Here is a 26382-nt window from a genome sequence, read left to right as displayed (position 1 = left end):
TCTCAAATGATTGACTCCTTTATTCATTTCAATTCACATTGTTAATAGCAATGCACAGTTCAACATAGTTTCAGCCAGGGCTTTTGTTTAATTACACCATGTTCTCTTCACCTGAACTTCATAGTTAGGAAAATTTGCAGCAAGATACTTTCTGTAAATCAGCTAAACCCCCAAATTATGAGGCCGGCAGAGACCTTAGAAATCAGCAAAGCCAGTCTTGCCATTTATAGTTGAAGAAACAGAAACCGAGATTGGTGCTGGCACAACTTGGGGTCCCCCAGCTGGACAGTTACCCTTCACTCAGGTTCTTGACTGTACAGCCACTTCTTCTGAGGCCACACTTGTCAGCCGCGGTCATCTGAGAGCTGAAACACTGCGTCTTCTATCCCCAGTTTGTAGTCTTTGTCTATCCTAAGAAGTGTGTCGTAAGCATAAAATTCCCACTGGTTCTTTGATTATTCTTTCTAGCTCCAACGCGGCTCAGTTTGTAGTAAGAACTGACAAATTGATAAGCCACATAAATCAATTCCCTTTCAAGAACCTAGAATAAGCTCAAGTCATTTTATAACACAGAAGCTACATGTTTTCTCCATTTTCAAATGAACTAGACTTTGCCTTTAGCAGGCTGGTCTCCAGAACGAATACCTGTGGAAGAAATATGATTGCACAGAGCCACAGCATCATTCATCTAAAATATCTTTTGCTTGTTTTCCTTACCAGATATTTGTATGCCCTTGGACAGAAGGTCTGGAAAAGATGGAAAAAACGTTACTTTGTTCTTGTTCAGGTTAGTAAATTTTTTTCCTGTTACACAACCGGTCTAAGAGCAGTGCTCAAACTTTCATTTGGTGGGTTATACCTATAGGTATTCACTGTGTTAGAAATTAAAACTGAAACTTTTAAGTATTTCATTTTAAAATAAAAGTAGTGAATTTCTTTACATGCCCACACAAGTAACATTTTTATGTAAAATAACTTTTGAACCAAACAATTTAGGGAAATGAGTAACATTATTCCAGGTTTTCACACATCTCTTTAATGTCTAGCTTAATAGAATGCAGCTATATTTTCATATCAGGTTCTACATTCAATCTGTTGTAATATCAGATGAAATTTAGCCTCTGGAAAATTCCACTGTACACACAGAGAATAACTGTGGAAAATGCAGATGATGTCTGAATTATAGTTTTGACCTCACAGATTCCCTGAAAAGATCTTAAAGTTCTCCAGGATTGCAAAACCACACCTTGGGAACCACTGCATCATTCTGATATTTTATAGATAAACCATAATACTTAGAAGCTTCCATTTTTATACAAATCTGACATTTTTTATCACTTATTCACATAACTGTAGCTTTAAATTTCCAGGACTGGTAGATATGTTTGTAATAGGATTCTGAATATTCTTGGATTATTGGAATATACGTTCTGGCTGACTCTTCCTTGTTTTGTTAGTTTTTAATCATGGATAACCTTTACTCCTAGAATATACTCATTAAATTAAATTTACATTAAAGAATAACTTTCTAAATAGTAGTCGTTCCATTCTGTGATGAATCCAAGCTATTTTGTTCCCAGTGGTTCTATAGAAAAAATTGTTCTTGGTATTCTTAACATGAAACAGTCTCTAAACTCTTGTCGATTCCTACCCACACATTAAGCAAATTTAAATGGACTAGATCAGAATAACATGGTGAAATGCCAAGGAAGGAAAACTGTCATTTTTCTGTCTTCCATAAGTAAGGTTATCTATCCGCTTTTGGATGTGTCACAATGGCGTGGTAACTTCATGAAAAGTATAAAAATTCAGTCAAAACTAGTTTTATCTATGTGGAAGATAGCCAGCCTATTTGGTTAAAATGTAGCGTTTTCTCATGTGATGAGAACCAATATTTGGCCAGCTACTTTAACAAAAGATGCACATATGTGTGCACAGCATACATTGGCAGTCCTGATATAAATAAATTGAGTAAGGGGCTCCTGTTTGGAGTTGAGTGATCTGCCCTCCAAAAACCATACCCATAAGATGTCTTCTTTGGTTTCCAGGTTTAATTTCTTTACATTGGCACAAGCATTTAAATGCATTTACCAAGCAATTTTAATGCAGATCTTTCTGGACATTTGATTTTATTGCTGTTTACAGATGTCTCACATCTAATGTGACAAGTTTACATTAGCGACTTGTCTTTATCAAATCTTTCTAAATCACTCAAGTGATTTTTCATAGAAACAGTAGCTGCTTTTTCATAGTCATACTCAGTGCATTTAGGTAGAATCTTTATTCCATATTTTTAATAGCTGATGTGACTGGCACAAACCTAGCTGACTCTTAATTAGCATGAACTTTTACTTATTAATTATTATGTTTTTTATTTTACCTTTTTTAAAAAAACTTTATTTTTTAGAACAGTTTTAGGCTCACAACAAAACTGAGAGAAGATACAAAGATTTTCCATATATCCCCTGTCTTCACATATGCCGTGGCCTCCCGTTATCAACATCACGTGATACATTTGTTACCAAGGATGAATCAACATTGACACATCATAATCATCCAATGTCCATTATTTACAGTATGGTTCACTCTTAGTGTTGTATATTATATGTGTTTGGACAAATGTATAATAACATATATCCACCATTAAATGTCATACAGAGTATTTTCACTGCCCTAATAATCCTATGTTCTCTGCCCATGAATCCCTTCTCTCCCCCATGGCAACCACTGATCTTTTTATGGTCTCCATAGTTTTGTGTTTTCTAGAATGTCATATAATTGGAATCATACCCCATGTAGCCTTTTCATATTGGTTTATTTCACTTAATAATTTCAATTTCCTCCATGTCTTTACATAGCTTGATAACTCATTTCTTTTTAGCATTACATACTCCATTGGCTGGGGGTGCCTGGGTGGCTCAGTCGGTTAGCATCCAACTCTTGATCTCTGGGTTATAATTTCAAGCCCCACATTGAGTTCCATGCTGGGTGTGGAACCGACTTAAAAAAAAAACACACATTGTCTGGATGAATCCTAGTTTATTCATTCATTCACCTATTGAAGGCCATCTTGGTTGCTTGTAAGTTTTGTCAATTATGTTTAAAGTTGCTGTAAACAGTCCTGGGCAGTGTAGACATGTTTTAAAGAATGAATCAGAGAATGTTCATTAGTTTGGATATCTGGTTAAGTGACAAGCTAAGAGAGTTTCTGTTATATTGGTCATATGAAAATTGGCTTTATTATTTATTAGATCAGTCTTGAGAGATCAGATGATTGCCTCATGCTTTTGGCCAGGTAAAGTTTGAGGTAATCCTTTTCTGCATACTGTATTTTGTAGCATATGATTGCAAGAATCAAAAGTTACAGAACAAACGTATACTTTGATCACCCTAGAAAAGAGTTTAGAAATGAAAGAAAGAATTAGAATACTTTGAGATCATTTGAGGAACATTAACCGTGTCTTTGGGAATCTAGAGAGTTGGCTCAGTAACAAAAATAGGTTTGACATTTTCAAAGGCAAAATTTAAGCCCATAATTAAAATTTAATTTAAAGCCATATACTCCATAATTGGAATTTAGAAAAAAAACATCACCAGACAATAATGAATTCAGATTTATTCTACCTGAGGTACCTTCTTAAAATCTGAAGTCCTATTTAAGCCTTATAATTGTGTACAAATATATGTATACACATGCATTCATATAGAGAATTCCATGCCCACATGCATTGAAATAAACATGCCAGTACACTGGCAACTTCTTCGAGTTTTAAATACAATTGAATCTTCCTTTCAATCCCAAACTTAATGGGAAGACAAATTGAATGCGCACATTTCCAAATCAAGAGGGATGTGTATGGAGATTCAGTGAGAGTGGCCCATTGGGAGGAACTGGGTAGTTTTTATGAGTATTTTTAAAGAGAGCTCTCATTCTGTTGGCATGCAGCCTGTAGGTTCATACCTGCAGGCTGCATTATTGAAAGGTGAAGGAGTCATTTTTCTAGGGAGGACACTGTGCCCCTGCTGTGTCCGCTGCTGCCATCGGCAGGATGGTGCTTTGGCGATAATGTGAATCTCATCACCACTTGTGAGTGTGTATTATATGAGTGATATAGCTGGAGATACAGCCATCAGCTCAAGAATTTGTACTCATAAAAATTGATCGCGAGCCTGGTTTGGCCAGCTGCAAAGTCATTGTTCAAAGTGAACACTCGAGGGGCTGCTGAGGTGAAAAGACTTTCACATCAACATTTAAAGCAGAGTCCAAAATGGGAAAATAAATTATTTGTTAATATGGGGTGCTTTTCTAGCTTCTAAGTAAGATTCTAAGTAAGATTTGGTCTCCATTTAGATTCTGAAGTCAGTATAACTGTGTTAGATTTTCGTGTTTCTTAAGAGGCTGCTTTTTTTTTTCAATGAATGAATGAAAGTAAATGTTGATTCAAGCCAAACTGAAAGAACAGTTGATTTTGAAGAATATGTTTGAAATCTTATCAAAATTAAACTTATGTTTCTTACTCATTTTTCTTATACTTCTTCAGTGTTTTACTATTTGATTTGGAGTATATCATTATTGTGAAGTACTTATGACACTAATACATTTTTGTTCATTATAGTCCAACCATTTAATAGTCTTAAAATTCTCTAAGATTTAATCAAAAGGAATTATTTCATAATTCTGTGTTCTGCTAATGCCTATTCAAATAACTGTCCCCATGTAGTGCATATTCTGTAATCCAGATATTTCTGAAGCACTCTCACCTACTACTGTAGGTATTGCTGTATTTATTCTAATACTTATTAAGCAATAGTAACAGGCATTTATGCAAAGCACTTTTTAACACAGAATGAGGTATGTTTGAGGGATAGGTGTTATGATCCCTGTTGTACAGATACAACTGATACACAAAGGGGTTATGTTATTTACCTGGAATTGGAAAGTTAGTATGTGATAGAGTCAAGCATTCAAATCCACATATAGTCTAGAGAGTAGACTTTTATTTTGTCTATCATCGTGCTATGATTAAATGGATGCACACAAATACAGTTGATGTGAAGACAAATAGATATAGGAATAATCTCTGTGGATCATTCATTTCATGAGGTACAGAGCACTTTTACTAGAAACGGCTAGTGATAGCATAGTGTCGTGCTCATGAAGGGCACTTATTGTGTGACATCACTGGAAACTGACATCAGTGTTGTGTTGACTCTGTATCAAAGTGTTCACTGCTTGTTGTCAGTGTGCCAGAATCATGACTTGACGTTCTGCAAACAACAGCAGGCTATCAAGACATAATGTTAATTACATGCACATCAGCTGAGTTGGCACAGGATGTAAACAGTCATCCATGTCACTGAGTGATCTGTACATGCTACAAACATGCGAGAAGCACTCTGTTTAGTGAGATGCCATCAAAATCTGCTTTAGACTTTAAAGAAGTGACTGCCCTAGTGTCTTGCTATCTGAAATCTTCAGCACACATGGAAATCCACTGCAGCAGGCTGCTGTCACATGTCAGAGAAGGCCACTACTGGATGAAACGCTATGGTCTAGATTTAGTCTGAGGTCATCAGCTATGTTGGCTTGTAGTAATATGAAGTGGACAAATACACTGTTGACAGATGCAGAAAATCATGGGATAGTAGCTCTCTAGCTTTATGTTTTAAATTAAAATTTACAAACCCAGGGCACGTACAGTGTAGGATGAAATCAAATCATACAAAAGCACTTATGGAGAAAATGAAGTGCCTTTATCAACAACACCCCTACCACCATTGCCACATTATTCCATTCTCCTTTTTAGAGGACCATTGCCAAGTAACCATTGCCAGTAGAGTGACCTTTTTTTTTCTTTAATTTTTTTTAATGTTTATTTTGAGAGAGACAGAGCATGAGTGGGGGAGGGGCAGAGAGAGAGAGAGAGAGAGATAGAATCTGAAGCAGGCTCCAGGCTCTGAGCTGTAGACACAGAGCCCGACACGGGGCTTGAACCCATGAACCCCGAAATCATGACCTAAGCTGAAGTCAGATGCTTCACTGACTGAGCCACCCAGGCACCCCAGTAGAGTGGCCTCCTAAACTTCTACCAGTGTGTGTGTGTGTGTGTGTGTGTGTGTGTGTGTGTGTGTGTGTGTGTGTATGTGTGCACACACACCCTTCTTAATGGAATTATTCCATATACTGTGTGTGCATTGTTTTGATCCCCTTTACAAAATATTACAAGTTGCCATATTGGTATATAAAAATCCACTTTATTCTTTTGACCAGATGATTGGATCCCATAGTACGGATAACATAATCTATGTAACAGTTCCCCTTTTCTGGACATTTAAGTTCCTCTTTTTTTAATGAGCAGTGGTACAAGCAGCATATGTACAGTTTTTATATATTAAGTTTTGTGTGTATGTGGGCATATTCTTGTAGAAATGAAATTACTGGGCCAAAGGGCTTGGATACCTATAAGAAAAAGTAAGATTATGGGGCTCCTGGGTGGCGCAGTCAGTTAAGCGTCCGACTTCAGCCAGGTCACGATCTCGCAGTCCGGGAGTTCGAGCCCCGCGTCAGGCTCTGGGCTGAGGGCTCAGAGCCTAGAGCCTGTTTCCGATTCTGTGTCTCCCTCTCTCTCTGCCCCTCCTCCGTTCATGCTCTGTCTCTCTCTGTCCCAAAAATAAATAAAAACGTTGAAAAAAAATTTAAAAGAAAAAGTAAGATTATAAACCTTTAGGTGACTCATGAGTACTTAGTCACCAGAACTTCAGCTTGTTTTTTCATTTATTATTTTCTATAGTTAATAAATAGTCCTTATATGTCAAGTAGCATATGTTATTTTGTCTTTCAAATTGCACACCTGTAATATGAAAGAAAATGGAAAATTCTATTGGCTTGGGGGCTTATTTGGAACAAAATGTTAGAGGATAAGAAATATTTTCTTAGGTTTTGTTTTGTAAGATAACTTCTGCTTTGTGATCAGTTGAGTTTTCCATAGCAAAAAAGTTGTCATTTTATATGATTTACCCTTGGATATTAACTAACAATGCATTTACTCTTCAAAATAGTTCTAAAATATGAACTATTATGTGATCGTTTAGCTCAAGAGCTAAAATTATAAAAGACAAGGTGAAGTGAACATTAGGCTGGATTTAGTAAGGAGAATCTCATATGGATCAGGTGGTGATCTCAATGCAAAACTGCCTCTTTTATATAGCCCCTGTGTTCCCTTAAAATGTTTGTTATTTAGATTCCAAGGAAATGTGGGATTCCTCTTATTGTATAGCTCATACCTGCAAAAAAGCGCAAAGGACCTAGGAATGAGGATTGTCCGATGTTGTAAAGTCAGCATTAAATATTGGTGGGCTATCTTTTTTTGAAAATGGCTTTACAAGTGTCCACTTTTAAATGTTGTGTGTACGTATAGCTTATGTGTATATTTATGTGCACGTACAGTATATCTTTACATATACGTGTACAGCGTGCTTGCCACATAGTAAAGACTCAGTGAAGATTGAAGTGAATATAGCCTGTCCTTTAACTTAGGCTTCTTCTCAGACCTTTATGTGGACCATAAAATTGACTTACATTTGGGCATACGTGACAAAACCTAGGTGTCCTGTTTGATCTGCAGCCCGCACAGTGCCCCACTTACTTCCAGTCCTCCCCGTTTTCTCTGCCGCTGTACTAGCCGAAACCGCTGTCCCCTTCCCACAGACTCCCACAGCATTATCCCAGCTGCTTCACCGCCATTCTCCTCACAACCTATTGCTTGCATTGTCCAAATAATCTGTTTGAGGCTTAACTCCTATTCTGCTACTTCTCGCTGCTTAAATGGTTCTATGGCTTCCCATTACACTTAGAATTACCCCGACCACGACCTGGGGAAGATGCTACAGAATCTGTCGCTAACTTCGTCTTCGGGGAGTCTTTCCCGGTCACACTGAGCAGCACTTCAACTTGCAAGGTTCTGCCCCCAGATAAATTACAGTGCCAAGAATTGTAGTATTGCACCTCACTGTCACTAGCCTCCCTCTCCAAACACATCTCAAATAAATACGTAACATGGTTTAGTTTTTAGTGTGTGATTATGAAGATACGCCTTGAATTAAGTCCCCTGCCTTTCTTCCATCTATGGTTGTTCGGCGACTCATAAATATCTCTGTAGAAATTCTGAACATTCTATTGCTTTCATTTCTCCGTGGCTGGCTCATTCTATCCTTTCAAGGGTCGGGTCAGATGTCGTCTCAAATGGGCCTCTTCTGCTCACCCAATCTAAAAGTACCTCTCAACTCACTCCCTGTCCCAGTACCTTATTTTATATTTTTTCAGAGCATATTCCTAATCAGAATGATCTTTTTATTTAAATTGTCTTTGTATTATTTCTTTACCCCTTCTAGAATATATGCTCCATGAAAATAAGGGTCTTGTATTTCTTATAGTCTACTGTGAGTAGAAACTATATGTTAAATTAATATATGTGTGTCACTCTCAGCAGTGTAAAAAGACCGCCTTTCCCCTCTTTAGTTTATACACTGATTACTAAATCTCTTTTATGCCATTTGGTCAAGGCAATAAATATATATTCCCCTCAAATCCATCATGGTCTTGAAGAAGATATATTCCTTTTCCTTGATTAAATTAAGCTGTGGGATTTTTTTTTTTTTTTTTTTTTTTTAAATAACTCTAGCAGCACCTTTGGCCTCTGCCAAGAACGTTTCCAGCTAAGGATTTTTTAAGCCTTAATCTTTACTGAAATTAGATGGTGGCAGTTGCTAAGCTGCCAGCTGTTAACATGATCTCTGCAGTAGGAATACAACATGCGAACCTGAATGCTGTGGTCTCTAAAAACTCATAGTTAGCCCTTGCACACGTGGACACAGGTGTTGAACAGGTTGGCAATTGAGAATGAAATGGGAGGATTCCCAGAGCAGATGCAGATTTTACCTTGTGGGACCTCAGCCACCTAAGTTAAGGTGCCCTGTCAAAGGTAATGATGCCAAAACCTGATTTAATGCTGTCCTCAGATTAAAGTCTGCTTATATCCCCCAATTCTCAATAAATCCATTCTTTATGGAGTTAACAGTGGATTGGATTAAGTATATGAATGTTTATCATTGCTGTGTCTTTCCACCAAAGGGATTTTCAGTTGCAGTGTAGTATATTATACGAGCTTTGTTCAGTAATGTACAAGTAAGCTTTTAAGTGAAAATAAATACTAGGTCAGACCACCTGTTTTTATCTAATTCCCTGGCATGTGGTGATGGGGCAGAGTGCAGGCTGCAAAATCTCTAGCTTGGGAGTGCAGGGAGCAGGGTGACCCCCTTGGTCCCATCGCTCCTTTTAGCCACATGTTTTGACTATTAGTGCCACTTCGTTCAGAGGGCAGCTTCTCCCCATGACCCTTAATTTGGATCTTGGCTGGCAAGCCAGTAGCTACAAGGTGTTACCACCATTCAGAAGGATTCACTAACATATATACATTGCAGCCTCATTGTAGGGTTTGTTTGCCTCAGGAATGCGATTTCACATGACTTTGCAAAAGAGATGGGTAAAGTAAAAGCTCTTGGGGTTAGTCAAGGAATCCAAAGAAGCTCAAAATGCCGCACCATTTTATGGACCTAGAACCAGGAGCTAGTAACTTAAAAGGATGGTGTTCATAGTTGCTTCTGGAGCCCATGTATTCGAAATTCAAACTGTACTTTGTTCAGTTGTCTCCTGGGTCAGGTTTCCTCATTCTTAGCAGTAGCTTTGTCAGTCTGTGGTGTTGTGTTCCTGTTCCATCTGTACTCTCCGTTAAAACCCTCGGCCCAGTTACCTGTGACAGAGTCTGGGTCTTTTGAGTGACTTTTGAGATGTGAAAATATTAAAGGTACGAAGTAAAATAAAACAAATGTTTAATACCTTATCATTTAAATCCCCATGGCTTTAGAAAGTAGGTGATTCCTCTGAGGTTGTGAAGGGGTTTGTTTTTTAGGCTTTAGAATTTCTAAAGATCTTGAATGTGCTTCTCCCAATTTTATATATCTATCATGTTAAATAATTATTTAGAGCTAGCTAGAAATACAACACTAGAAATAAAGCCTAGAATAGCAACTGAACCTGTATTTCAAGTTATATAAAGAAAGAGCACTGATCTAAGCTTTTCACACTGTGTGTAATAAAACAAGCCCTTTGGGTAATTTTGAAGACTAGATCTTAAATGGCAAGCAAACTTTTAGCATTTTAGGTGGGTTACACATATCAAGTCTGCGTTCTTTATTTTTATTTTTAATGTTTGTTTATTATTGAGAAAGACAAAGTGTGAGCAGGGGAGGGACAGAGACAGGGGGAGATACAGAATCCAAAGCAGCCTCCAGGCTCTGAGTTGTCAGCACAGAGCCCGACGTGGGGCTTGAACTTACCAGCCGTGAGATCATGATCTGAAGTTGGACGCTTACCTGACTGAGCAACCCATGTGCCCCTAGTCTGGTTTCTTTAAGGCATGACCACATGAACTTGATATATGTTTCAGAGATCTTTAGAGATGAAACCTTTTTAAAAAGGTGAATAATTTTAAAAACCTACATTAAAATCTATAGCCACGATACTATCTATTAGAAATAAAAGGGATACTAGCTAAAACTACATTTATAGGCATCTCTGTCTTCTCTTTCTCAGGTTATTGTTCATTTACATATCCATTCAGCAAGTACTTTAAACATTGTCCACTGTGTTCTTAATGGGGAAGAAACAACCTAGGGGAGAGAGGGAGGGAGACAGGGAGGGAGCCAAGCGAGGCTGGGAAACAAGCCGAGACAGCAAAGCCAACAGCCCTCCCATCATTCACAGCAGAGAAGCATATGGCCTCACAATCAGTTCAGTCCCCAAATCAGCCAGGTGACTCCACTGTGTTAGAACAACGAAGCACATCTCCAACCCCCAATGAAATGATCCTTGGAATACGCAAAGGAAGAGAGTTGAGAGAAGGAAGATGGTTTCCTGACAGCTGGGTTTGGTTGGTGGGGAGACTGCTGCTCCACAGCCAGTGCCGTGCTCCACATCAGTTACCTCTGATTGTCTGAGAAGCCCTGTGGCACGCATTATCGTGGTCTCTTTTACAGAAAATCAGACTGAGGTATAGAAGAGTTAAAATGATTTTCCCAAGGTCATGTCGAAGATGAGTTGGAAAGAATAAGTAACTGAGGAGGAATGAAAGTGTGACTTTCATTTTGCAATAACAGACTCGTGTTAAACCTGGCCTGTGAAGGGGACTTCACTTCCATTTGAAATACAGTAAAACCTTGGATTGAGAGCATAATTCATTCCGGAAACATGCTTATAACCCAAAGCACTTGTATATCAAAGCGCATTTCCTCATAAGAAATAATGGAAACTCAGATGATTCATTCCACAAACCCAAATATTCACATAAAAATGATTATGATGCTGTAATATACAAAACAATAAAATGCACAATATAAAGAAAAACAAATTAACCTGCACTTACCTTTGAACACCTTTGTGGCTGGTGTGAGAGAAAGGAGAGAGGAGGGTTATTGTGTAGGACAACTTTCACTATCACTAAGGGAATCACTTCTATCTATTGGCTCAATGGAATCTTGTTCTTTAAGTGCAGATTTAACAAGGAACTTATCCAATGATCCTTGCTTTTGCCTCCTTTTAAGGATTTCGCAGATATGGGACATCGCATTGTTAAACAGATTTATCATTCTCACACTGCTACTGCCTTCTGGGGGTTGTACTTTTCTACAAAGTTTGCCACATTTATACACCTCCTTAATCTCTTTGAAGCGAGGGGTTCCTCTGCCTTTATCTCCTTCTCCTCTGCAGATGATATGCAGATGTTAGACTTCTTATAAAATCTTGCAATTTCAGCCACTTGCATACCTCATTCACACTTCTCGGTGATTTCCTTCTTAACATCCACCATAATCATCATCTTATTGCCTTTCTTTTCAACTTTTTCTGCATGGGGGCCATTGTATAAGCTCACACGATGTTGACTACAGTACAGTATTAATAAACTCTTGTAATATACTGTACTTAACGTAACTGGCAATAAGGTAACAGAAGAAAGAGTCTTTATTTACAGGCAGCCTGACCTAGAATGAAGCAAAGCATTCCATCCTAAGCTTACTCTTGTATGGAAAAGCAAAGGACTATCCATAAATGCTTTGAAGTGACAAAAATACACCAGTGCCAGTTGTGGGCGCCTTCCAGTGTTCTGAAAAATCACTGATTTCTGCCAAACACTGTGGCCTGAGCCCAAGCATCTGAGCATGGGAGACGATCACCCACAGTCCTGCACAGAGAGAGAGAGAACAACCCTTTAACAAGTTAAAATTTACTAGAAATGTTTGCTCGTCCTGCAGAACACTTGTAGAACAATCTGTTGGCAATCCAAAGTTACTGTACCTTAATATGATTATCTTTAGAGAGCTCTTTTCTGGCCAAATTATCAAAAATATACCCCTTTAACTATCATTCTCTTTACTCTGCTTTTTTTTTTCTTGGAGACAATTCATGACTCAAAATTGCTTTAGATATCTCTTTGTTTATTTGTGATTGAGTCTTCTCCGTTCTCTCTGTGTGAGATTGATTTCGTTTTTCTAATTTTTTCTCTGATTCTGATGCTGGGGGATTTGTTGTAATCCTCAAGAACTAGAAATATTCACTCTAGATGCTCAGTAAATATTTGTTGAATGAATAAGAGAGTGGGAAATACCCATAAGAATGGAAGAAGATATGATAATTATAAATGCACATGAAGCGAAAGTCAGTTATTTACCATACTGATTAGTAGGCAAGGAAACACTAACTCCCAGATCTGTAAAAAATACCAAAGAAGGACAAAATACAGCTTTCTAAAAGACCAGATTACATTCACATTAGTCTTCAAACTGTTTTGTTAATATATTGTCCCTTAAAATAATTTTGTGCAACTTCTAGATCATTATAACTTTTCACCATAAATTAGTTGCAGTGGATATAGTTTCTAACATAAAACCGTTTATCAATTGTAAGCATGCCTAGTAGAATCTAAATGCTGTTGTGAATCTATATCTACCTGTAACCATGGAAAATTGAATATCAGTAGCTTTTTGCCCCTCGAGTTCTTATTTCCATGGCTCTTTCCCAACAGAAATTTACTCTTAGGAAATAAATATTATGTTTTAGAATCCTATCTGATCACTCTATCATGCTTCTCTGCAATTAAAAAGTCTACAAAATTGGAATTAAAAAAAAATTCCTGTGAAGTCCTAACCACTGGTGTCTTAGAATGTGACTTAGTTGGAAATAGTGTTGTAATTAGGCTGAGGTCATAGTGTAAAAGGGGGGGGCTCTAAGCCAGGATGACTGGTGTCCTCGTAAAGAAGAAGGTGTTTGAGAGTAGTCCTGCACACAGGGAGAGCGTCACGGGTAGGTGAAAGCAGAAGTGGAGATGATAGTTCTACAAACTAAGATATGGCAAAAATTGCTAGTAAACTACTAGAAGTGATGGGAGAGACCCAGGATAGATGGTCCCTCACAGCCCTCAGAAAGAACCAACCTTGATTTTAAACTTCTCGCCTCCAGAACAGGGAGAGAATAAATTTCTGTTTACGCCACATAAACAAACTTCAGCAGAGAACAGATTGCTAACAGATGCAAAAAAATAACATGGGAAAGACAAAAAGCGTCTTTCACTAAAAATAGCTCCATCATTACATCTTTTTTAAATATTTTGTTTTGAGAGAGAGAGAAAGCACATTGCATGAGCAGGGGAGGTACAGAAGGAGAGAATCTCAGGCAGGCTCCATGCCCAGTGCAGAGCCAGATGCTGGGCTTGATTCCACGACCATGAGATCATGACCTGAGCTGAAATCAAGAGTCAGAAGCTCGACTGAGCCACCCAGGTGCCCCCATCATTACATCTTTATATTCTAAACACCCAGATTTATTTCCCCTTCTCCCTCTGTTTGAACAAACCAAGTTAAACTACCTCACCTGAATAAAATTAAGACTTTGAAAAGGAGAAAGCAAACTGTTATAAACAAAAGGCTTTCAGTATTAAAAATTATTTTATATTGATGTATATTTGCAATGATAAAGTAGCAGAAAACTGATAAAAGCATATAAATATATGACAAAATTTAAAGGACAATTATTAAACATAAAGTTTATTGGAAATGCCCATCTTAATGAGCTGGATATGGCTGCCCTTCCCAATTTAACTGTAAATGAGTATTTTTCTAAAATGAGAAAAGGTTTCAGACTGACTCCTTGTTTATAGTGTTTGAGATATAAGCATGAATGAACTCGGCTCACCTAAGTAGGTTTATGGAAATGGTTTTGTCACATCACTCAGTTTCTCAACCGGTGTGTGTGTGTGTGTGTGTGTGTGTGTGTGTGTGTGTGTGTGTAAGTTCTAAATTAGATTCCCCCAACACGTAGTGATAAATCATAAAAAATATTTTTAATATTCTGTCATCTTATAACTAAATTAGTTCCTTTCATAGCTTTGCCAAAAGCAAAAAATGCAAAAACCATCTAATTTTCAAATACTTTGTTTTGCCTCTGAATGTAGAGCACCACAGCACTGCAGCTGGAAAAATTCCTATGCACATCTCACTACATAAATGCCTGCTAGAAAATGAAAATTGGGTTAGAGAGAGCTGTTCATTTCTACTTCTCTCCAGCTTGAGTTTGAAGAGGTAAATCCTGTCAGTTCTCTAGTAGGAGATGAAGGGGAATCAAAGAGGATTTCCTGTCATTTGGCAAAATCAGACCTTGCAAGATCACTGTTTGTTTGAGGATGGAGAAAGGGACAGGGTAGTGTGGAGACCTATGGAGACCTATCAAAGGATTCTGTAATATTAAAATCAAATATACTGATTTTGTTTAATTTATAAGAAACATGGACACTATTGAAAAGTGAAAATGAGAGTTGGCTGAGATTAATAAAAGAGCTCTAAAAATAAGGCAAAAAACAAGTTGATGTCCACATTTTAGGTAATGTGCAGAATGAACACGACATAGATGAACTCAGTAATATGGAAGACCAGAGAAGCTCCAAAAGTGTGAAGTCAAAACCCTACCTACCTATACTAAGGAAAGAAAGCCAATACTCAGTATGACCAAAATCTGCTTATCTAAATGGGAAGAGAACACAGATAAAACAGAAGTAGTGATAAGAGCAATGGTGAAAATAAAAATAAAAGGAACATTTTCTGATATTTCAAAGAAATTAGTCTGCAGAAATACAGACTTCCCACATTTCAGGAAATTTAGTGAGAAGAAGGTATTTCCAATTTCTTCTAAAACATTTTTTCAATTAAAAATGTGTGTTGAGTGTTACACTCAAATACAGAAATTAGTGGAGTTAGATCTACAGAGAATGAATGGAAAATTGACTTGAGAATTTGGTATACATCCAAGATCTGTAAGTCACCTTCCTGAAAATATATAAAGAGGAGCTCCTGGTATTTGAGATGAAGGAGTATAGTTTCTCGGGAATAGGAAACTTAAAATAGAAAAGAATTAAAGAGTAATGATAAAAAATATAGCTGAATCTCTATTAATGTTATAAAATACTTTGAGCCCAACACTTGTAAACATGAGGATTGTTCCTGAACAAGTTGTGGATGTATGAAGTAATTATAACAAGATGTGAAACATAAACTCAAAGTTAATGAATGCAGTAATAAAAGCAGGCTGTACTCCTCAAGTTATGTAAGAAACAATCAGAAATTAGTTTATACTTTCAATAGAGAAAATACGGGGTCAACTCTGTCCTTGAAAAGTTTTAAAGTCTACAAATTAGGATGCCTAGAAAACTTTAGTAAACATAAAACAGAAGACAGCAATAGGTATGTAAATTGTTACTATGCATGTGGTAAATAGAAGTTTTAGGAGTCAGATTCTCAGAATGGGATTAAAAAACAAAATCCATATGTATGGTGGCTTTCCGGGATACACCACAAAAAAAAAAAAAAAAAACAGTAAGAACACGGAGAGAAAGCGTGAATATTTAGACTAAGGAAACTTTAAGAGCAGTATTAAACACATAAAGGGTTATAATTTTATATTCATTAAAGATATCATCAACAATTAGTATAAAACAAATAATGGTTGTTAAAATGTCAATACTACCCAAAGCAATCTACACATTAAATACAATCCTAATCAAAATAGCAACAGCATTCTTCACAGAGCTAGAATAAACCCAAAATTTGTATGGAACTGCAAAAGACCCCATATATAGCCCAAGAAATGTTGAAAAAGAAAACTAACGCTGAAGGCATTCCAATCCCAGACTTTAGCCTATATTACAAAGCTGTAATCATCAAGACAGCATGGTATTGGCACAAAAACAGACACATAGACCAATGGGATAGAATAGAGAACCCAGAAATAAACTGACAGATATATGGCCAATCAATCTTTGACAAAGCAGGAAAGAGTATCCAAAGGAAAAAAGACAGTCTCTTAAGCAAATGGTGCGGGGAGAAATGGACAGCGACATGCAGAAGAATGAAACTGGACCACTCTCTTACACCATACACAAAAATAAATCCAAAATGGATGAAAGACCTAAATGTGAGACAGGAAACCATCAAAATCCTACAGGAGAAAACAGGCAGCAACCTCTTTGACCTCAGCCGCAGCAACTTCTTGACATGTCATAAGAGGCAAGGGAAAGAAAAGCAAAAATGAACTATTACGACCTCATCAAGATAAAAAGCTTCTGCACAGCAAAGGAAACAGTCAACAAAACTAAAAGGCAACCTACAGAATGGGAAAAGATATTTGCAAATAACATATCAGGTAAAGGATTAGTATCCAAAATCTATCAAGAACTTACCAAACTCAATACCTGAAAAACAAACAATCCAGTGAAGAGATGGGCAAAAGACATGAATTGACACTTTTCCAAAGAAATCCATATGACAAACAGAGGCATAAAGAGATGCTCAATATCACTCATCATCAGTGCAATACAAATCAAAACCATACTGAGATACTACCTCACACCTGTCAGAGTGGCTAAAATTAACAAGTCAGGAAACAACAGATATTGGCAAGGATGTGGAGAAAGGAGAACCCTCTTGCACTATAGTTGGGAATGCAAACTGGTGCAGCTGCTCTGGAAAACTGTGGAGGTTCCTCAAAAAATTAAAAATAGAACTACCCTACAACCCAGCAGTAGCACTTCTGGGAATTTATCCAGAGGATACAGGAGTGCTGATTCATAGGGGCATATGCACCCCAATGTTTATAGCAGCGCTATCAACAATAGCCAAATTATGGAAAGAGCCCAAATGTCCATCAACTGATAAATGGATAAAGAAGATGTTGCATATATTTATTTATATTATGTTATGTTATACTATATATATGTATGTGTGTGTGTATATATCTATATATATAGATATATACACATATATCTATATCTATATATATAATGGAATAGTACTTGGCAATGAAAAAGAAATATTTCCGTTTGTAATAAGGTGGATGAAACTAAAGGGTATTATGCTAAGTGAAGTAAGTCAGTCAGAGAAAGACAGATCTCATATGATTTCACTCATATGTGGCACTTGAGAAATTTAACAGAAGACCATAGGGGAAGGGAAAGAAAAATAAGTTATAAACAGAGAAGGAAGCAAACTATAGGAGACTCTTAAATACAGAGAACAAACTAGGGTTAATGGGGGTGAAAGGTTGGGGAGGGTGGGATGAGCACTGGATGTTGTATGTAAGTGATGAATCTTGGGAATTTACTCCTGAAGCCAAGACTGCACTGTATGTTAGCTAACTTGACAGTCAATTAAAAGTAAAATAAAAGGCAAAACAAATGAAACAAATGATGTATTGAATATGTACCTGAAGAAGATAATAAAAGAATAATGCATAATGCCTCAAATTACTTGCTATTCAATTTCTTTCTCTCTCATAACCTTAGTAGTCTTAGTAGTCTTTGATTATAGATTCTTACATATAACTGTATATTTTATAGCTATCTTAAATGATAATGTTACCATAGAATATATGAGGTAATTGGCTTATGTGGGAAAACAGGATAAGCTTTAGAATGCCAATTATAAAATAAGGTGGGATATTAGAAGGAGTACTAACTGTATCTGAGGAGAGTTATGTTTCTAGACTCAAGATGACATTTTCCTTCTGAGTGACCTTGGGAAAGTCAGTTTGCTCTTCTGTGAACTCTGGAGTAGAGATCATTATCTCCAGGGCCCTGAACCCCGATCCCCCAATACTAGTATGTCCTGTGGAATAATCTTATTTTTTCTTTTCATTGAAGCTTAACTCTGGGTTTTAATTATTAGTGATTTAGTGAGACCTGAGTCCTCTAGATATCATAGTCTCTAGTTTCCAAATGTTCTTAAGATCCTCCCCACCCAACTGAAATCTATAATTCTATCAAATGTAACAGTATTTTATTCATTAATATTTACTGATTAAATATCTTGTAGAATATTAGGACAATACTATCAGAAAGTATACCTACAATGCTGAGAAATCCAATCCCATCTATACTATTACATAATACATATCTTACCATTTTTCCTGATGAGTTTTCAATTTGCAGTGCTTATAATATTTCGGCTCTACCCTTTTCTTATAGTAAAAACATAAAATATAACAAGGTCTCACATGAATCAGATGTTTTTGAGGAAGTTAAGAATTTCTTTTTAATATAATCACTCCCTAATTGCCGTTTCCCAATTATTCTTTGATATTTCATTTTGTTTTTTTCCTAGTGATCTTGTGATTTTAATGGGTTTCTTAAGACTGTGATCACATTATAGCTGTTGGTATACCTGGAAGACTAAGACCTGGTTCCTCCGTGGCTCTTAAAAGTGGGTCCATCACACTCTGGGTGCTTCATACAGCCTAGTTGGATAAAGGAATGAACTTAGCCTCATGTTTATTGTTTCCTGAACATTTTAAGTACAGTGTTTGACATTTTAAAAAATCTAATATTACTTGAATGGTGAGTGGAGGAGGATTCATTTAAGAGTACAAGTTGGGGGGGGGGGCGCCTGCGTGGCTCAGTCAGTTGGGCGTCCGACTTCAGCTCGGGTCATGATCTCGCGGTCCGTGGGTTCGGGCCCGCGTCGGGCTCTGTGCTGACAGCTTGGAGCCTGGAGCCTGTTTCAGATTGTGTGTCTCCCTCTCTCTCTCTGACCTTCCCCCATTCATGCTCTCTCTCTGTCTCAAAAATGAATAAACGTTAAAAAATTTTTTTTTAAAAAAAAGAGTACAAGTAGGGTAATTTGGACTGCTAGACTATTAGTATTTTTTTTTTAAACAAGGTAAGTATGTGATCTGTCCTAACAAAGATAATAGATTTTCAAACGTGGCTGAATAATTTTATTATGTTGAAATAAGTTTAATTTCCCAGAGAAATTAAAAGGCAGGGACGATATGCCAGGCACTGTGGGAGCCAGTGAGTCACAAAGAGACAACAGCCAAGTAAATGCAGTTAGGTGTGAAGGGGACAAGTTTGTAAGGGTGCTAGAGGGAGGAGGAGGGCTTACTAGATTAGGAAATCTATATAAATCATGCAATTTCAAAGGTGGAGGTGATCTATTCCTGCTTGGGAGTTCAGGTAGAGAAATGAATAAAAGTGGACAAGTCTTGTTGGGGAGCCTATCTGGAGTACCAAACGCAGTGGTAGCTATAAATTCCGACTAATATTTGTGGGAGATTTTTGTAAGCCGTGCAGAGAAGGCAGACCTTTCTGTGCTAGTCATCTTTCTCCCAGCAGATTCCAGATTGTTCGTGTGGTGATGTGTCAGGAGACTTTCTTTCAGCCAGGTTTATATGATTCTTCCAAATGAAAGAATAAAAATGGGAACTTTTTGGATAATTGGCTCGATATACTTCCTGTTTTGTTAACAATTGGTCACAGAAGTATTACTTTGTGTAGTAGTAGTCCCCTGAAATCTAATAATTATTTTAATTATAAGACAAATTTGAACATTTTTTTTGCAGTTTGTATTTCAGCTTTATTTATGCTTCCTGTTAAGAACATCTGAGTTTTTTTTTAAGTTTATTTTTTTTTATATGAAATTTATTGACAAATTAGTTTCCATACAACACCCAGTGCTCATCCCAAAAGGTGCCCTCCTCAATACCCATCACCCACCCTCTCCTCCCTCCCACCCCCCATCAACCCTCAGTTTGTTCTCAGTTTTTAACAGTCTCTTATACTTTGGCTCTTTCCTACTCTAACCTCTTTTTTTTTTTTTTTTCCTTCCCCTCCCCCATGGGTTCCTGTTAAGTTTCTTAGGATCCACATAAGAGTGAAACCATATGGTATCTGTCTTTCTCTGTATGGCTTATTTCACTTAGCATCACACTCTCCAGTTCCATCCACGTTGCTACAAAAGGCCATATTACATTTTTTCTCATTGCCATGTAGTATTCCATTGTGTATATAAACCACAATTTCTTTATCCATCAGTTGATGGACATTTAGGCTCTTTCCATAATTTGGCTATTGTTGAGAGTGCTGCTATAAACATTGGGGTACAAGTGGCCCTATGCATCAGTACTCCTGTATCCCTTGGATAAATTCCTAGCAGTGCTATTGCTGGGTCCTAGGGTAGGTCTATTTTTAATTTTTTGAGGAACCTCCACACTGTTTTCCAGAGCAGCTGCACCAGTTTGCATTCCCACCAACAGTGCAAGAGGGTTCCCGTTTCTCCACATTCTCGCCAGCATCTACAGTCTCCTGATTTGTTCATTTTGGCCACTCTGACTGGCGTGAGGTGATATCTGAGTGTGGTTTTGATTGGTAGTTCCCTGATGAGGAGCGACGTTGAGCATCTTTTCATGTGCCTGTTGGCCATCTGGATGTCTTTAGAGAAGTGTCTCTTCATGTTTTCCGCCCATTTCTTCACTGGATTATTTGTTTTTTGGGCGTGGAGTTTGGTGAGCTCTTTTAGATTTTGGATACTAGCCCTTTGTCCGATATGTCATTTGCAAATATCTTTTTCCATTCCGTCGGTTGCCTTTTAGTTTTGTTGATTGTTTCCTTTGCCGTGCAGAAGCTTTTTATCTTCATGAGGTCCCAATAGTTCATTTTTGCTTTTAATACCCTTGCCTTTGGGGATGTGTCAAGTAAGAAATTGCTGCGGCTGAGGTCAGAGAGGTCTTTTCCTGCTTTCTCCTTTAGGGTTTTGATGGTTTCCTGTCTCATATTCAGGTCCTTTATCCATTTTGAGTTTATTTTTGTGAATGGTGTAAGAAAGTGGTCCAGTTTCATCCTTCTGCATGTTGCTGTCCAGTTCTCCCAGCACCATTTGTTAAAGAGACTGTCTTTTTTCCAATGGATGTTCTTTCCTGCTTTGTCAAGATGAGTTGGACGTACTTTTGTGGGTCCAGTTCTGGGGTTTCTATTCTATTCCATTGGTCTATGTGTCTGTTTTTGTGCCAATACCATGCTGTCTTGATGATGACAGCTTTGTAGTAGAGGCTAAAGTCTGGGATTGTGATGCCTCCTGCTTTGGTCTTCTTCTTCAAAATTACTTTGGCTATTGGGGGTCTTTTGTGGTTCCATACAAATTTTAGGATTGCTTGTTCTAGCTTCGAGAAGAATGCTGGTGCAATTTTGATTGGGATTGCATTGAATGTGTAGATAGCTTTGGGTAGTATTGACATTTTAACAATATTTATTCTTCCAACCCATGAGCATGGAATGTTTTTCCATTTTTTTTATATGTTCTTCGATTTCCTTCGTAAGCTTTCTATAGTTTTCAGCATACAGATCTTGTACATGTTTGGTTAGATTTATTCCTAGGTATTTAATGCTTCTTGGTGCAATTGTGAAGGGGATCAGTTTCTTTATTTGTCTTTCTGTTGCTTCATTATTAGTGTATAAGAATGCAACTGATTTCTGTACATTGATTTTGTATCCTGTAACTTTGCTGAATTCATGTATCAGTTCTAGCAGCCTTTTGGTGGAGTCTATTGGATTTTCCATGTATAATATGTCATCTGCAAAACATGAAAGCTTGACTTCATCTTTGCCATTTTGGATGCTTTTGATTTCCTTTTGTTGTCTGCTGATGCTAGAACTTCCAACACTATGTTAAACAACAACGGTGAGAGTGGACATCCCTGTCATGTTCCTGATCTCAGGGGGGAAAGCTCTCAGATTTTCCCCATTGATGATTATATTAGCCGTGGGCTTTTTATAAATGGCTTTTATGAGGTTTAAGTATGTTCCTTCTATCCCGACTTTCTCGAGGGTTTTTATTAAGAAAGGATGCTGAATTTTGTCAAATGCTATTTCTGCATCAATTGACAGGATTATATGGTTCTTTTCTTTTCTTTTATTAATGTGATGTATCACATTGATTTGCGAATGTTGAACCAGCCCTGCATCCCAGGAATGAATCCCACTTGATCATGGTGAATATTTCTTATTATATGCTGTTGAATTCGATTTGCTAGTGTCTTATTGAGAATTTTTGCATCCATATTCATCAGGGATATTGGCCTGTAGTTCTCTTTTTTTGCCGGGTCTCTGTCTGGTTTAGGAATCAAAGTAATGCTGGCTTCATAGAATGAATCTGGAAGTTTTCCTTCCCTTTCTATTTTTTGGAACAGCTTGAGAAGGATAGGTATTACTCTGCTTTAAATGTCTGGTAGAATTCCCCAGGGAAGCCATCTGGTCCTGGACTCTTATTTGTTGGGAGATTTTTGATAACTGATTCAATTTCTTTACTGGTTATGGGTCTGTTCGAGTTTCCTATTTCTTCCTGTTTGAGTTTTGGAAGTGTGTGGGTGCTTAGGAATTTGTCCATTTCTTCCAGGTTGTCCAGCTTGTTGGCATATAATTTGTCATAGTATTCCCTGATAATTGCTTGTATTTCTTAGGGATTGGTTGTAATAATTCCATTTTCATTCATAATTTTATTTGGGTCATCTCCCTTTTCTTTTTGAGAAGCCTGGCTAGAGGTTTGTCAATTTTGTTTATTTTTTCAAAAACCCAACTCTTGGTTTCATTGATCTGCTCTACAGTTCTTTTAGATTCTATTTTGTTTATTTCTGCTCTGATCTTCATTATTTCTCTTCTGCGGGGTTTGGGGTGTCTTTGCTGTTCTGCTTCTGTTTCCTTTAGGTGTGCTGTTAGATTTTGTATCTGGGATTTTTCTTGTTTCTTGAGATAGGCCTGGATTGCAATGTATTTTCCTCTCAGGACTGCCTTCACAGCATCCCAAAGCATTGGGATTGTTGTATTTCCAATTTCGTTTGTTTCCATATATTTTTAAATTTCTTCTCTAATTGCCTGGTTGACCCATTCATTCTTTAGTAGGGTGTTCTTTAACCTCCATGCTTTTGGAGGTTTTCCAGACTTTTTCCTGTGGTTGATTTCAAGCTTCATAGCATTATGGGTCTGAAAGTGTGCATGGTATGATCTCAATTCTTGTATACTTATGAAGAGCTGTTTTGTGACCCAGTATGTGATCTATACTGGATAATGTTCCATGTGCACTCAAGAAGAAAGTATATTCTCTTGCTTTGGGATGCAGAGTTCTAAATATATCTGTCAAGTCCATCTGATCCAATGTATCATTCAGGGCCCTTGTTTCTTTATTGACCGTGTGTCTAGATGATCTATCCATTGTTGTAAGTGGGGTATTAAAGTCCCCTGCAATTACCACATTCTTGTCAATAAGGTTGCTTATGTTTGTGAGTAATTGTTTTATATATTTCGGAGCTCCCGTATTCGGCGCATAGACATTTATAATTGTTCTTCCTGATGGATAGACCCTGTAATTATTATGTAATGACCTTCTTTATCTCTTGTTACAGCCTTCAATTTAAAGTCTAGTTTGTCTGATATAAGTATGGCTACTCCAGCTTTCTTTTGACTTCCAGTAGCATGGTAGATAGTTCTCCATCCCCTCACTTTCCATCTGAAGGTGTCCTCAGGTCTAAAATGAGTTACTTGTAGACAGCAAATAGATGGGTCTTGTTTTTTTATCCGTTCTGATACCCTATGTCTTTTGGTTGGAGCATTTAGTCCATTTACATTCAGTGTTATTGTAGAAAGATACGGGTTTAGAGTCATTGTGATGTCTGTAGGTTTCATGCCTGTAGTGATGTCTCTGGTACTTTGTGGTCCCTGCAACATTTCACTCACAGAATCCCCCTTAGGATCTCTTGTAGGGCTGGTTTAGTGATGATGGATTCCTTCAGTTTTTGTTTGGGAAGACGTTTATCTCTGCTATTCTGAATGACAGACTTGCTGGATAAAGGATTCTCGGCTGCATGGTTTTTCTGTTCATCACATTGAAGATTTCCTGCCATTCCTTTCTAGTCTGCCAAGTTTCAGTAGATAGGTCTGTCACTGGTCTTATCAGTCTCCCTTATAAATTTGAACATATTTTGATTTTACATGCAAACCCCATCAACAAACTTCTTTTCCTGGAATGTGGTGAATATAATAGTTTTTCTCATATATATGAAAGCTAGACCTATTATTCAGAATCTCTATTAAAAAATTAGAATTGAAGGATTAGCAAAAGCATTTGAATTGGGGTCTTGGCTAGTCTTCAATGTAATGCTAAGAATTCTTTTATGGAAAACACCTAGAAATGCTGGGTAAGGTATAATACACATCTTTTTTACATGCATATCTGAACTGCAAGAAGAAGGGAAAACCCCAGGGACCAAAGAGTGAAGCTTGTGAGTTGACTTTGTAGCTGTATTGGGGCTGGACACACAAGGGTGTTGATGTTGGTTTGTAGGGATTTTACTGTTCATGCAAAGAAAACATACCCTGAGGCATACTCAGAGTGGGAATTTGGATAAGAGATCTTCTCATAAAGAACTTAAAAGATCTAGATCACTGTGAAATGTGGACTAGAAAAAAAAACTGCCCCTAGGCTAGTAAATTTATATTTGGCTCTAAATATGGAGTAAAAATGACTCCTGAGAATTTATAACTATTAGCCTGTACTCAGAGAATGTTGAAGTTCTAATTTATTTTACACAAATTTAAGGGAGAAATGCTGAAGTTAAGAAATAAACATAAAAAGTACTTATGGATTGGTGATATATCTGAGGCATGTGACATTTTTAAAAAACTTTTTGGAGAGATGAACCTTTAAAGTAGGTTTTATAAAATATCCACAGATAAAATGGTGTTGGATATGAGCTCATAATTTAAAATCACAAAACAATAAACCACTTATTTATACACCCAAGAATTTTAGTAATAACTATCATATGTATAAACTACAAAATAATTAAACTTAGGGTGATGAAATTTATAAACTGATTCAAAACTATAAGAAAAGAAAACACACTATGAAAGATGAACAAGCAGGTTTGGAATAGGACTATGTGGAGCTAGTAAAAATTTTAAAGTCATTGAAATTATATCTTTATTGGACAGGTTAAACAGTAGGTTAGACACATCTAAAGAGAAAATTAGTGATGTAATTAATGATAGAATATTATAATCTTAAGAAATTACTCAGCATAGAGAAATGAAGAAGCATAAAGTATGCAGAGGTTAAAAGGTAGGAAAGAATCTACCGTTCCGAGATACTTGTGATAGAATTTGAAGAAAGAGTAAAGGGCAAATGAGATAGAGTCAACATTTGAAAAGATAATGAATGAGATTAAAATTTGATAAAAGTCACAAATTATCAGATACAAGAAATACTACAAATATTAACCAAGATAAACATTAAAACTCCCTAAAATTTCACAGTAAAACTATAGGATAACAGGACTGGCTGGCTCCATTGGTAGAGCATGCAGGGTCATGAGTTTGAGGCCCCTTGATCTCCGGGTTGTGAGTTGGAGCCCATCGAGGGTAGAGTTTGCTTTTAAAAGAAAATTTTTAATTAAAACACAGGATAACAAAGATAAAGAGTACATTTAGGAGAAATTAGAAAAGGCAAATTCACTGCAAAGGGACCACAGTCAGAGTGTCATCAAACTTTTCAATATGGATTATGTAAGGTTTCTGATGATGGAATATCTTCAAAGTGCTGAAAGATTACTAGCCTAGAATATTATATAACCAACTAAACATTCATAGGGTAGGGGCTCCTGGGTGGCTCAGTCAGTTAAGCAATCTGACTTCGGCTCAGGTCATGATCTCGCGGTTCGTGAGTTCGAGCCCCGAGTCGGGCCCTGTGCTGACAGCTCGGAGCCTGGAGCCTGTTTTGGATTCTGTGTCTCCCTCTCTCTGACCCTCCCCCGTTCATGCTCTGTCTCTGTCTCAAAAATAAATAAACGTTAAAAACAATTAAAAAAAAACATAGGGTAGAGTTAAAGACATTTTTAAAATAAAAACTGACTCAAAAAGTTTTTACTAAGGAAGGAAATTGAACCCAGTGATGGTGCGTACCTTC

General features: G+C 37.2%; 1 protein-coding gene across 23 annotated transcripts in view; it reads left to right on the top strand.

The window, feature by feature from the left end:
• The window catches only part of CADPS2 (calcium dependent secretion activator 2), a 540930-nt gene that overhangs the window by 350786 nt on the left and 163762 nt on the right, over window positions 1-26382 (top strand). For all 23 annotated transcript variants that reach the window (XM_045052688.1, XM_045052669.1, XM_045052676.1 and 20 more), the window contains one exon: window positions 721-787. In XM_045052688.1, the coding sequence (XP_044908623.1) occupies window positions 721-787 (67 nt within the window). The remainder of the gene's footprint in view (window positions 1-720; window positions 788-26382) is intronic.

This window comes from Felis catus, chromosome A2, assembly GCF_018350175.1.
Source record: "Felis catus isolate Fca126 chromosome A2, F.catus_Fca126_mat1.0, whole genome shotgun sequence".
NCBI classification, from domain to species: domain Eukaryota; kingdom Metazoa; phylum Chordata; class Mammalia; order Carnivora; family Felidae; genus Felis; species Felis catus.
This window is presented reverse-complemented; position numbering and strand designations above follow the sequence as displayed.